The sequence below is a fragment of the Botryllus schlosseri genome, chromosome 16, assembly GCF_051294905.1.
Source record: "Botryllus schlosseri isolate E-star chromosome 16, Bs_hap1, whole genome shotgun sequence".
NCBI classification, from domain to species: Eukaryota; Metazoa; Chordata; class Ascidiacea; order Stolidobranchia; family Styelidae; genus Botryllus; species Botryllus schlosseri.
In genome coordinates, this window is record NC_137251.1 from 7148120 (window position 1) to 7160556 (window position 12437).

The 12437-nt window shown below is 40.6% G+C and overlaps 2 protein-coding genes across 2 annotated transcripts; both read right to left on the reverse strand.

Annotated features, from left to right (window-relative positions):
- Positions 1-324: 324 nt before the first annotated feature.
- On the reverse strand, positions 325-4527 carry LOC145458490 (uncharacterized). The gene is made up of 4 exons (XM_080336867.1): positions 4111-4527; positions 2235-2360; positions 1365-1447; positions 325-1304 (listed from the first exon to the last, which is right to left on the reverse strand). The coding sequence occupies exons 1-4, from the start codon at positions 4183-4185 to the stop codon at positions 1103-1105; spliced, it is 486 nt and encodes a 161-aa protein (XP_080192993.1). The 5' UTR covers positions 4186-4527; the 3' UTR covers positions 325-1102.
- Positions 4528-7337: 2810 nt separating this feature from the next.
- LOC145458487 (uncharacterized) lies at positions 7338-9933 on the reverse strand. Its single transcript, XM_080336865.1, has 4 exons — positions 9723-9933; positions 9071-9280; positions 8910-8996; positions 7338-8569 (listed from the first exon to the last, which is right to left on the reverse strand). Exons 1-4 carry the CDS (start codon positions 9771-9773, stop codon positions 8249-8251), a joined length of 669 nt encoding a protein of 222 aa, XP_080192991.1. The 5' UTR covers positions 9774-9933; the 3' UTR covers positions 7338-8248.
- Between the last annotated feature and the right edge of the window lie 2504 nt (positions 9934-12437).

The following is a 12437-nucleotide window of genomic DNA, read 5'->3' on the forward strand; positions in this document are numbered from 1 at the left end:
TACCCTGTCAGCAAATACCGTTCTAGAGGAGTTCTTGACCGGTGCCACTGCCGGTCTACGTGAAGATCTGAAAAAAGGCTTGTTGTGCCGCAGGTTGTCTCAGTATTGGAACCATGGATGAAAAAGGCTTGTTGTGCCGCAGGTTGTCTCAGTATTGGAACCATGGATGAAATAAATAGTATGCTAATTCCGGCATCAACTCGAGGCCCGTGCTATTGTGCTGCAGCGGGACAATTCGGCATCAGCGCCACCTAATTGGTCGCCAGACATTTCAGAGCCAGTCTTGTCGAGGCAGTGCCAGCTACCGAGAGCGAAGGTGCAATGGAAGTTGAAAATAGTTCTTGCACAATCGATAAATTATAGTATATTAACGGGATATCTCAAATGACTTTTGACCTTCTGCCTAGGCAGGGTTGTAATGACTCGAGTCACGATTTTTTGATGACTCGACTTGACTCGAGTCATTTTCTCAAAATACGGAAATGACTCGACTCGAGTCAATATGTGTATTGACTCGACTTGGACTCGAGTCATTGCGCATGACTCGAACCAAGTCATATGACTCGAGATTCAGAAGGTCAAGACCGAGATTTCATTGTAATTTCGAAGAACAGTAAAGTAACCACCCTATTAGGATTTCGTCTATTCGTACTGGTACTTGAAAATGCGACCAGAAACTGTTAAAAGTGAGGAAAATTATTATTTCATAGATGCGAATCATTCGATATCACCAAACAGAGTTATAAAAACAAGACTTCAACTGGAAACTGAGCAGTCAACACAATGACTTGGACTCGGACTCGAGTCATTATACCATGACTCGGACTCGAACCTCTGCTCGATGACTTGGACTCGGACTTGACTTGGTGGTGAATTGAAAATGACTCGACTTGACTCGAGTCAAAACTATAAAAGTGAGATTGACTTGTGACTCGGAGCTTTATGACTTGGTTACAACCCTGCCTAGAAGCAAGAAAAAGTTCGATAGTCGAGTAAATAACGGCAACCCGATGTTATTCGGTACAAATATTTGCGGCACTAGAAGCCAAATTATGATAACATCTACTAAATTCCAAAATAAAAACGATTCGGAATACAAATTCTAATCCGTCTTTTGCACACCACTAGTGCTAGAAAGCGGAGGCGACGTGTAGTCCTCCTGAGTATCTAAACTCGGACTTGTGTTCCCTGTCGTATGACGAGCTCGTAAGTCTGTACGGCTCGAGTATTCGATATCGCGGGCAGGAATACTCTTCTTCGTTTCGTTGACTGTTTTGTAAAGACCTTTCGACGTTTCAATCAGTCTGCAATAAGACAAAGTCGATATCGCTACATATCACTGGAAATAGCAAAATATGTGCTACCGTGCATAAGACTGTTCGGTTTCTGAAATTGTCTTTTCTAATTCGATTCTCGCTTCCATTTTGTGCGCTTGTTCTGACGATATCTGGTACGGCAAGGTAAATCGTTGTAGCTAGAGCACATAGATAGGCCTATTCATGAAGCAGCCCTAGTATTGTGGGCCATAGGTTGTGCTAACGTTCAGAACTCTGGTATAGGCCTATACGTATGAGTGGATGTGTTGCCGCCAGACACCAATGCATCCAGAGGTAGTTATGTAGTCAAAATATCTATACTCAACTATAAAGTAACAGCAATACCGTGAATTTCCATTCATAATCACAAGCAGATAAGTAGCGATTTATAAAACGCGATTAGTAAAAAATGCTGCAAGTCGATCATAAGAGTGAGAGGTATTAAGTGTCCAGGCCCAGTTTCAAAAATGTAGATTTGGATCAACACATCGCCCTACTATTCGTATAAGTCAACCGAGGGAGGGGGAGGGTGTATTTTCGAATTTGAAAGATGCTCATATATGTCACACAAACACATACAAAGTGATGACAATCCATTTAAAAACTGTTGTCTCGGGGTGTCCCCGGTTGTCTACTCTGCAAACTCCAAGGTTTAAAAGGTTGGTAGTTTGACTTGATAAAACGTGAAATAGGAGTGGAAGTAGTGACCACTTGAGTGATTTGTAAAAGAAGGCAAAGCCTAGGCCTATTCAAGTAATATGAAAAACTAGAAGTAGCCTACTTCGTCTCTAACCACCTCGGAGCATGCGGAAACCAGGCAGACACATGGAGGATTATATATGAATAACATAACAATAACAAGAATCCGGACGTGAAATGACCACAAAGAAGTTCATGTCAACACGCATTCATACATACCTTGGCCAATTTATCTGTCATTATTCGAATTTCCGACTGTAGCTTTTTCCTATCGTGATCAAGTTTTCCTAATTCCTGAACCAGACGTGTTCCTTGTTGTCGCAATTCGGTGATGCATTTTTTAACCTTCAGTAATGAAAATGCGTTGGCTCTGATTTATCAACAATAAAATAAAATTGTTCAGTTCATGCCGATGATAGCCTATCAGAGACGTTGTCTCTATGACTGATAAGCAGAGGTGTTCAAAGTAGTCAAGAAAGCTACTCAAGTAGAAATATATGTAGCGATGCAAAAATCTACTCACGTACGAGTAGAAGTAGTCTTTTTAAAAGCAGCCTAAAACTACTTGAAGTAGATGTAGAATTGACTGACTTTAGATCTACTCAAGTAAGTAAGTAGTTGTGAAAACGATCGTAATGCGTTCGCATTGACTGTCAAAAGCTGTAATTTGAGCTATGCAAATGGTGCAGTGCTTGATTCATGTTGATGCATCCCAGGAGGTATAAATTTTTGACAGCATAAGCATTCGTCCGCATCATCGGATGAAAATGAGAGCATTGATATGGGAATGAGATACTAATCCTCTGTTTACTCGAACACCCCGATTTAGAAAATATCATGGCATGGCGCCCTTCCCCAGGCCCGTAGTTTTGTCGAATAGCAATACGGAGTTGTGTCGGATACGGTGTTTACACTTTGCGCAATTTCTAAACGTTAATAAAATATGGCTGATCGTAAAATGCCATATATTGTAGTAGCTATATTTTCGGAAAATAGAGGCATTACTTATACACTTGCTTTGATACTTCAACTTTTATGTTCTCCAGACAGAAGAACTGAAACTAATCAGAACTCAAAGCATGATATTGGGAATTGAAAGAGAAATATAAATACTACTTCTAAACAGCGGAAAATGTATTTCATGTTTTTTGTCCAGAACGTTTCAACAGTGGTCGACTAAAACAGGTGTGAAGCTAAAAAAACTCAGAGTCCACTGTTCCAGATTACGACACGCCATGGGCTGCTAGATTACGATATGATAGGTAAATGCTAGATTGCGAAACGGTAGTTTCAAACGCTGTGATGGGTCATATCTACTGTGATCCAATCTACTTCATATGGTCGACAATCCGGTGTTAACGGAACCATGCAACCCGCTACCTAAATTGTATTCACCGATACGTGCGTGAAATCATATTAGTCTACAGTGCGCGAAGCGCGACGAAAATTCTGGACTTTACTTCAATTTTATGAAATTAAAAGTTGATACTCCGTGAAAACAGTCCCGAAATTCCTCAGGCTATCTTTCTGATTGGAGGATTATACTACTTCTACTTGACAACCTGAAAATAGCGAAAAGTAAGTAAGTAGATCACAAAATAATATGAAGTAGAAGTAGCGGGGATTTAGATCTACTTGAGTAAGTACCCAAGTAGCAGAAAACTACTTGAGTAGGCTTACTTCAAAAAAGTAGAAGCACTTCGTTGCTGACCACCTCTGGTGGTACGGTAATGGTCTTCGTATATTAACACTGTTGTCCTACCTTGCCCAGACATTGCTTCATTGATCATTTGCTACCATCGTTTACTTTTTATTTTTATTTTCCTTTTTAAACCAACATTTTTACAGTCAGACTATTATAGAGTCGTGTGTACCCGTTTGATGCTGGTGTGATCAGACTATAGTTTACCTTCACGGTCGTATCGATCATTCCTATCTGGTACCGAATACTGTGCATGCATATATTCTGTACCACAATCATTGCTGTATGTTTTTTATGTATTTTGGTTGGATGAAAATAAAGACTCTCTCTCTCTCTCTCTCTCTCTTTCGTACCAGTTAGGTTTGAAGAAGCAAATAAACGATCACTACTGACCTCTCCGGGGTAATCTTCTGGAGGTATTTCTGTTGCAGCAGTGCCACGGGAACTTTTAAAACCAGAAAATGGCATGGTTTATGTTCTTGTTTTGAAGTACACTTGCGTGCGGTAAGTAATAAAGTACTAGATATGAGAGGACTCCGCAATACTAGAATCCGAATCTGGTCCGACAGAAACATTTTATTGTGCTACTGAATCCCACTCCGATCCAGTTTAAAATTTTCAGTGTCAAAATCCGAAAATATCCCAAAATTTTCAAGTTTGTAAGGGAAATTGACAGCACTGCCTATGTTGAGGCCTTTATCTCTCAAGGTTGTGGTGAAGTCTCAATTAATAGCGTTGATACGTCATCAGCTTTAAGAGTCGAAAACATAACTAAAATATCTGAAGGTGAACCACACAAAATGCTTTCCGGGTGATATTTTCGTTTATCGCTTGTAGCGGTAAACAGTAAGCAGTAAGCACGTTCAAAACCAAAACATTTTAAGTTCATCACCATGGCGACGAGATCATGCAATGAAGCGCGCCATCTAGCGTTCGGTCGCAATCTGGTTCACAAGATACAGGGATAGATATCCCTGTCCCGACCAAAGTCAGTCACTAGTTGAGTGACTTTGTCCCTGACAAGATACCATGTGCGAGTATGGTGAGATCATAGTCATTTATTGTAGTACGTGTAAACGACTTTAATCAGATAACGACTTGTCATTCTGCCATCGGACAACACCTCGTACAACACCCTGAATCTGCAAAATATTATACAGGCATCAGTTTCCCAGCTCGTGCTCCGTCTCGAAGTAACCATCATAAAACTGCAACATCCAATCCTTTGTCACCATATGGAAAGAACAAATCGGCACCACCGGTACTTAACCTTTGTTCCTTCAACGACGTTTAAAAAATTGCTAAGGTCTGCCCCTCCCCCCATATACGAAGGACTGTAGTAAAAATATGGATATAGGTAGAATTCCGGCCGATCTTTAGCGGTTGGGAGGTTATTTATTGGAAATATTTCGCGTTTGAATCGCGCGCGAGGACCACTCGACTAATTAACGGCTATATTCTGGATCGGATCAATATTTTCATAACAACCACCGGGTACGGGATCATACCATCTGGTCCGAGCCCGATGTCCACTTCCCGAATTCACCTCTGCGATTGACAATAGTAAATTGGGTTTTGTTTTATTGCTTTTTGTGACTAGTAAATCAACTAAGAGTGTGGTAGATATCTTTAATCGCACACATTGACTTTAACAGTGCACCCAGTTATGAACTTTAACACCTCTTTAAATCACCTAGGCCAAGGTGGGTGTCTGACAGAGGTGGTCAAAGTAGTCCCCGTCGCTTCTAAAGTAGAAGTAGAAGTAACGCCGGAATTTCTACTCAAGTAGAAGTAGGAGTGGTGGTTCACAAGTAAGTAAGTAAGTAGGCATTCTACGCTTATTTTTGCCTACAAAACTGAAAACTGTCAAGTAGAAGCAGAAGTAGTCTAAAATCATAACTACTTAAAAAGTAGTTTGAGTAGGCAAAATCTACTTCAAGTACTTCAAAAAGTAGAAGTACTTCGTTACTGACCACCTCAGGTGTCTGATTCCATAGACTACTCCAAGTCACTGCGACACCTCCCCACCTTTTCATTGTATCGCATTTTTGTGGTGTAGTGAACTGATAAAAATTGATAATAAACCAATGATGATAATGAATGTATTCCAAACAAAGCAACCCACATTAAGTGTAATGTTCATGTGAGGTTGTGGATCACAACACTGAACAGTATCATCCTTTATAATACGATGAAGAAATATTCCGAAGATTTAATTTTGTAGCTCTCAAATACACGTATCATTGGCGAAAAAGCTTTAGAGCATATTTAATGTACAAAGGGGTCTCAATCTCAAAAGTGGTAGAGCGCCTCTTCAATTACGACACGCTGTACGCGACTGAATACAATACCCTGTTCAAAAGTTTTTCTGGAAAATATCCCGAGCTAGCGTGGCTGGAGTGTTTTAACGGGGACTTACCGATCTAAGATTAAGAACCGTAGCTCTACACCAGTGGTTCTTAACTTTGTCACCATTTTGAAGGGGGCGGAAACGCTCAGGGGGCGATATGGGGGGCGCTGGGATCTGGGGGGGGGGGGGGGGGGCGATATGGGGGCACTGAAGAAAAATGGCTTCGCGGTAGATATTGTAGTAGTAGTAGGAGATATCCTTAAGAGTATACAGAGCAGATTAACATTCCACAGAACATGTCAAATCTCGAAATTTTTGGTCGCGCTGCGCGATGATGTTTGCTACATATGTTTTCATAAATGTAGTGGGTTATCATAATTCATGCAAAATGAATTGCGCGTACTTTTAGATCGCCAATTTCCCGTTAAAACACTGCCGCCACGCTTGCTAGGGTTATTTTCAACAAAATGTTTCAAACTAGGTATTATCCTGCAGCTCTTGGCGTGTGGAAATCGAAGAAGGAGTCACTGTATATCAGTTTTGAGAATAAGAGCCCATTGTACATAACATATGTTTTGAAGCATTGTGCACGAAATAAATAACTAAATATACTTGTATTTGAGAGGGTGAGGGGTGAGCTCGAAGGGTGCCCTAAATTATTTCGTTGAATGAACAATTGAACATGAATTACACGTAATGTTTTGACGACTCCCCCACCAAAAAATACACATAATTATAGAAAATAGAATTAGGCATTGCCACGCCACCATGCACGAAGACATATGAAGTTCCGGTCCATATGGTACTCCGAGAAGTGTGCCAAAAGATCGACAGCGAGAAAACCTTAGCCGAAGAGGATTGCCCCCTATGTTGACCGTAAACTTCGATGTATATAAGTCTAATTGTCCATAGGTGCTTGAATCGCTCGTGCCGAATTATCATGCCGTAGCAATCTACACCCCACAGGAAAAATAACATCTATCAGACAAAAATTATTAGCCAGTGAAGAAATACCAATTTTGAGTCGTGTGCTTACTTTTTAGTTTAATGCGTTAGAGCCCGATAATTTCTGAAAGGGGGCGCTGGAGGAAAAAAGGTTAAGAACCACTGCTTTATACCCTGACAATATAGCTTATAGTTATGATGGGCCCTGGTCTAGGATGGATATCTAGGTCTAGTTAGCCTTGGCTCTTATACAGACATTCCTATAAGTTTCGTCGTCGAGTGAGCACATCTGCATTAACTGTGGGGTACAAAAATACAAGAAAAATAGATTATTATAGAAGCTATATATTTCATATAGAAATATTCAAAATAGTGAGGCATTCTCATTAATCGGATAAACATCGAGAAATAATATTCAAATATAGTTTCCTACATTGGATTGGACACAAGCAAATCTCACGGCTCACTGCGGTTGGTTTACGTCACACTTTTCATTTGGCCAAAAGCAATTTTACGGTAATTTTTGATGGCTTGCCGAGCGCGAAAATTTATAAAATTGGTATCAATTAAAAGCTACCGTGGTACTGAATACGAAAATATAAATTTTATTCTGCTCGCGGTCGTGGAACCCGTCAAAATCAGCCACGAATGTTGCATTCTAACGGAATTAAGTATTGTGACGAAGCAATGATATCGGGAATAATATGGCGCAGCTCAGGAGCAAGTGCGCTCGAGAGTGAGAATGTGAATGTTCAATCGCCTGCGCAACGATGGCCAATGCGCTTGCGGTTTGCGCTGCTCCTCACCTGCTTCCAGACGGCATGGTTGCGTCACAACATCAAACTCCGTAACAAAGCAAAATTCGAGGCTGATTTTGGGGGTTTCCAGGATCACGAGCAGAATAAATTTTATGCTTGCGCAATCAGTTCCGCGAAAGCTTTCAATTGATGCCATTTTAATAAATTTTCAAATGGAAAGCGTGACGTAAACCAATAGCAGTGAGCCATGAAATTTTTTTGTGTCCACACAATTGCAGGACACTGTGATTTAAAGATCAAATGCTAATATATATTATATAACTTTATCCATTAATATCTTCACTGGCAGTGATAAAATATCGCCCTGGCCATCATAGTGCTTTGCCAGATTACATCGCATATAAACAAAAGATAATAATACACTTGAACGGGGATATCCAGACGTTTGATATTGTGTATATAGAGTACTTTCAATGGTTCAAGGAGTGACCGTGGGATTCGGCAGGGAACGGTGGGTGTGGGTGTGATTGTGGTGATGTCGGCCTACTTTATTGTCGTGTCTTGGGTGATGAGAAGGGTGATGCTTGTTGTCGCGATTTTTCACGTCTTCTTGAGCTTTGTGAGATGTCGGGCGGTTTCCATGGTGCGGGTGTCGGTGTCTGTGGCGTCTACGCAACTCCTCGGGAACCGGTAGAGCTTGTCTGGGTTTCTTTGAAGCATCCAACGGGACACGGGTTCGCTTTTTCTCTTTTGGCCGCATGCTTTCTACTCGGCCGTTCAAATCGTCAAGAACGAGCTCCTGCAAGACATGAAATTTCAGTAAACCGCTGGTGAACGTACAGCCCCATTCTTCAACATTTATGCCAAGCGTATGTTGGGCCATAGCAGGACTACCAAGCGATTGAAATACATAGGACTTCACCATGGTAATTAACTAATTATGTATTATATTCAACCTACGTCCAAAGTAGCAATTAAAATTGCAACGAGTATGATAAATGAAAATGTAGGGAGTATGATTTTTTTGTAACAATGTCGTGACTTTACAGATAAATTGGAACGTAGCGGGTACATATGACTCAGAATTAAAATGATCAATCCAGTCTCAACATATGGCACAATAAGATGTACAAACGAACCCCTTCGCTTCCGTCCATGTCACCGCGTTTATTCGGAGCCATTTCTGCGATGTCTTCGTACAGTGGTTCAATGTGGCAGCCATTCTCCTACAACATTAAATGCCTGATATATACGTATATTGTGAAAAAACGATTTTTTTATTCCTGACCGGCAGGCTTACCTTGTATGGAACGCCCAGATTGTCGAATCTCTCGGAGTCGTACTTTACCTGCATGTCGCACACAAGACGTCTGTAACGTGTGAGGTAACCCGCAGCCGCTATTAGCATGGCCAACATTATAGCGTTAAGCAAGATGCTTGCAATGAGATGACAGTTACGGCTCCCACATGATTTGACTGGGCGGTTATTGCTACTTGTTGGAGCATCAGTCTGTAAATAGAGGAAACGACATAGCTAATGTTTCGCTGCGTATTGATTGGCTTTCAAAATACTGGTGCTTGACCAACAAATATTACATTCCAGTACAATTTGAAGGTTCACTCCGAAAGACGCGGGTCAACAAATGCAATGATATACCTTCTGCATTGTTGGCTATACCGCTATAGTTCACATGCTCGCGGAAGAAAATAAAGTCCCCGAATTTTAACGCATACAAATTATCAGCTTTGCTAGAAGAACTATGCTGGAAGGTTTTCATGGGGAAATGGCACAGGGTAATAATGCAACCTCTATCGGCTTTACTTCATACTGATCTTTAGTGAGAATTCTGTCACGTAAACAGTACGGAATCGTGGAAGTATACAGCTTTTGCTGTCCAGGCGACATTACCATTGATCGGTACATAACGTCTCGTTAATTTTTGCTTACTCACCAGCGATACCTTGTCGTCAGCCTTTCCTTGTATACCAGTGTGGAACACCATTGCCTGATTCTTTTGTCTCTAATTCGGGCTTATAGCTCCAGCTTCCAATAAAGATTGAATAACAAATATACAATATATTCGATGTCCGTCCTCTTTATATACTCATGAATACTCCATGATTCGCCCACAATGCATATTTCCTTGTTTGAGTCAGGGTTTGCTCAAACAGAGGTGCCGGTCTTTTCAGCGTGAATAGACAGTATACATTCTGCACACTATCCGCAGCGCATGCTGACCTACATAACGGTCCACTGTAAACAAGGAAGCAAAGTTTAGAATTAATCAATGACACACGGGGATATATAACGTCATGATTGAGTCAAAGGCATGCGCTGTTTTAATTCATTGCACGCTTGATACGGACATGATGAGCTCGTGGCAAGGGGACCCGCGAAACTCACGTCACTACATGGATTAACTGGTACTGAGCAATTGTACGCAAAACAGAGTGGGAGTATTGGTCATGCAATCTGATATCTTCCCGGTTGTGATGCACTTTTAAAAATATTGCAGAAAATTTTGAGCTAGATTTGCCATGTTGTGATAACGATTGCTAAAAAACGATTGCACGTCATAGTGCAACTCTGTTTTCTGTATCGCGATCATGGAATCTAATCTATTCCCGGTTGTGTCGCATTTAAAAAAGGATACAGCAGAAACATTTGCGCTACATTTGCATCGTTTTGTAAACGATTGCAGAATAATGATTGTAGAATCACGTCATAGCTATAGTCATAGTGGCACTAGTTTTCTGCATCGCGGAAACTTCTATCAGCCGACTTATATGGTATAGCGTTGTGTAACAATTTATGCGACCCCCAAGGTATATTTCTAATTTTTTAAAACGTCCATGTCCAGCGACCTTGTTGGAGAATTTCTTAATGTGCTTGAATTCTGATTCACCATTCGGATAGTCCAATCGAATACAAATTTGACATAATGATAAATTTTGACAAGCTAAACTTGATTGCTTGGATTAACCTCAAGTGTGTTTGCATTGCTTTTTCCTAACCACATGCGAATGTCATAGACACCGATCATTTGGCCTATACTTACTACGTAGGTTTACTTACTGTGCTCTTCACTATCCGTGAAGCTAAAGGCCACGTGCCGAAAAGCGTCGCCAATAGGTGTTATTAAAATATTTTCTAAATTTCGCAGCAACAATATGTTCAATGTTCATACCATTGAAATTATGCCAATCTAAGTTTTGCGTTGTTACATGCCGTTCGCTATTTGTTCACTTGTCATTACTACGCCACAACGAAAATACAATTTATTTACTTCAAATGCGGAAAACCGTATTTTCTGACGTTTGTTCCTGCTGTGAGTCGGTCGAAAGCTTGGAGTCGAATGAATATGGCAATATTAACATATGTGATGTTAAAATTTGGTATCGCTAGAAACATATTTGAATAATATCTAAATATCAATTAATATATAAATAGGAATACCGATCAGAGACCATCATTACTTCATTAGGCCTACTAAACTCTGTTTCTTGATTGCTCAGCAATTACAATTAAGGCCAAGGAAAATATTTAATCGACAAATGCTGCCCGGGGAACATGAATATTAGCCCTTTTTCTGGTTCTACCGATGACCATATAAGAGCTAGTGCACGTTCGTCATTATGACTTAGTTCGCCTGAACGTAATGAAATGGAGTGGGTACTCTGACAGTTCGTCTGACCGAATCTGCAAGCCTCATTTCTTAACATTAACGGTAGCTCCATTCACAGATTTTGAAGTTTATTGTGAATCATTTATAGATGAGTCGATTGAAACAAAAATTTCGCATCTTCGTAAATACCATAGCTGTACAGTGTACACTACAGTACAGTGTACACGTTGCTATAAGTCATTATCTCTGCCTATATATTAAGTGGGCGTATTATTTTCGATTGCTGTCATATCTATCACAGCGAGACGAATAAGTATGTTATGGCTTCGTGTTAGATCAGGGGCGGTCAACTTCTCCAGTCGGCGGGCCGGATAAAGGAAAATGAAGTACTTGGCGGGACGGATTGCTGAATCGATACATTTTATACGTCCGTTTATCCACATATACAAGGAATAAATCGTATTAAATCAATGTATTTTAACGGCAGCAATGTCACTTCAATGCCATTTCTCGCCGATAATGACGAAGACAATGTGGATTTGAGAATAGCATTGTCATACAGGCGCCGCCATGTTTTCTTCTATCTGATCATTCAACACACGGTGCAATCCTTAATTAGGATTTCAAGGCGTTCAATAAGCCCAGTACACCAAATTTACCAAAATATCAATTCATTAAGGTTGAGTAGGTGACGAGATAGCGTCGTTGTTCAACTGTGTGGCCAAATTAGTCTCGATATTGAATACATGCCCGTGTCCTCTACGAAATTTGAAAAGTGGCCCGCGATCCGTTTTGAGTTGGCGACCTCTGGCATAAGCGGTGTCTTACAAATGCCTATAGAAATGTGCCATGCTACCATGGCAGTCGGCGGTTACTGAATCAAAGATAAGAAATATCAGCCTGGTGTAAATGACCACTGTAGTAGACAAACACCACGATTACCACAAACGACATTAGGGTTGAATATATCGTAAATACCGATATTGCAAGTTGTTGTTTGTGGTGTTCATGGTGTTTGTCGATTACTACGGTCATTTACAC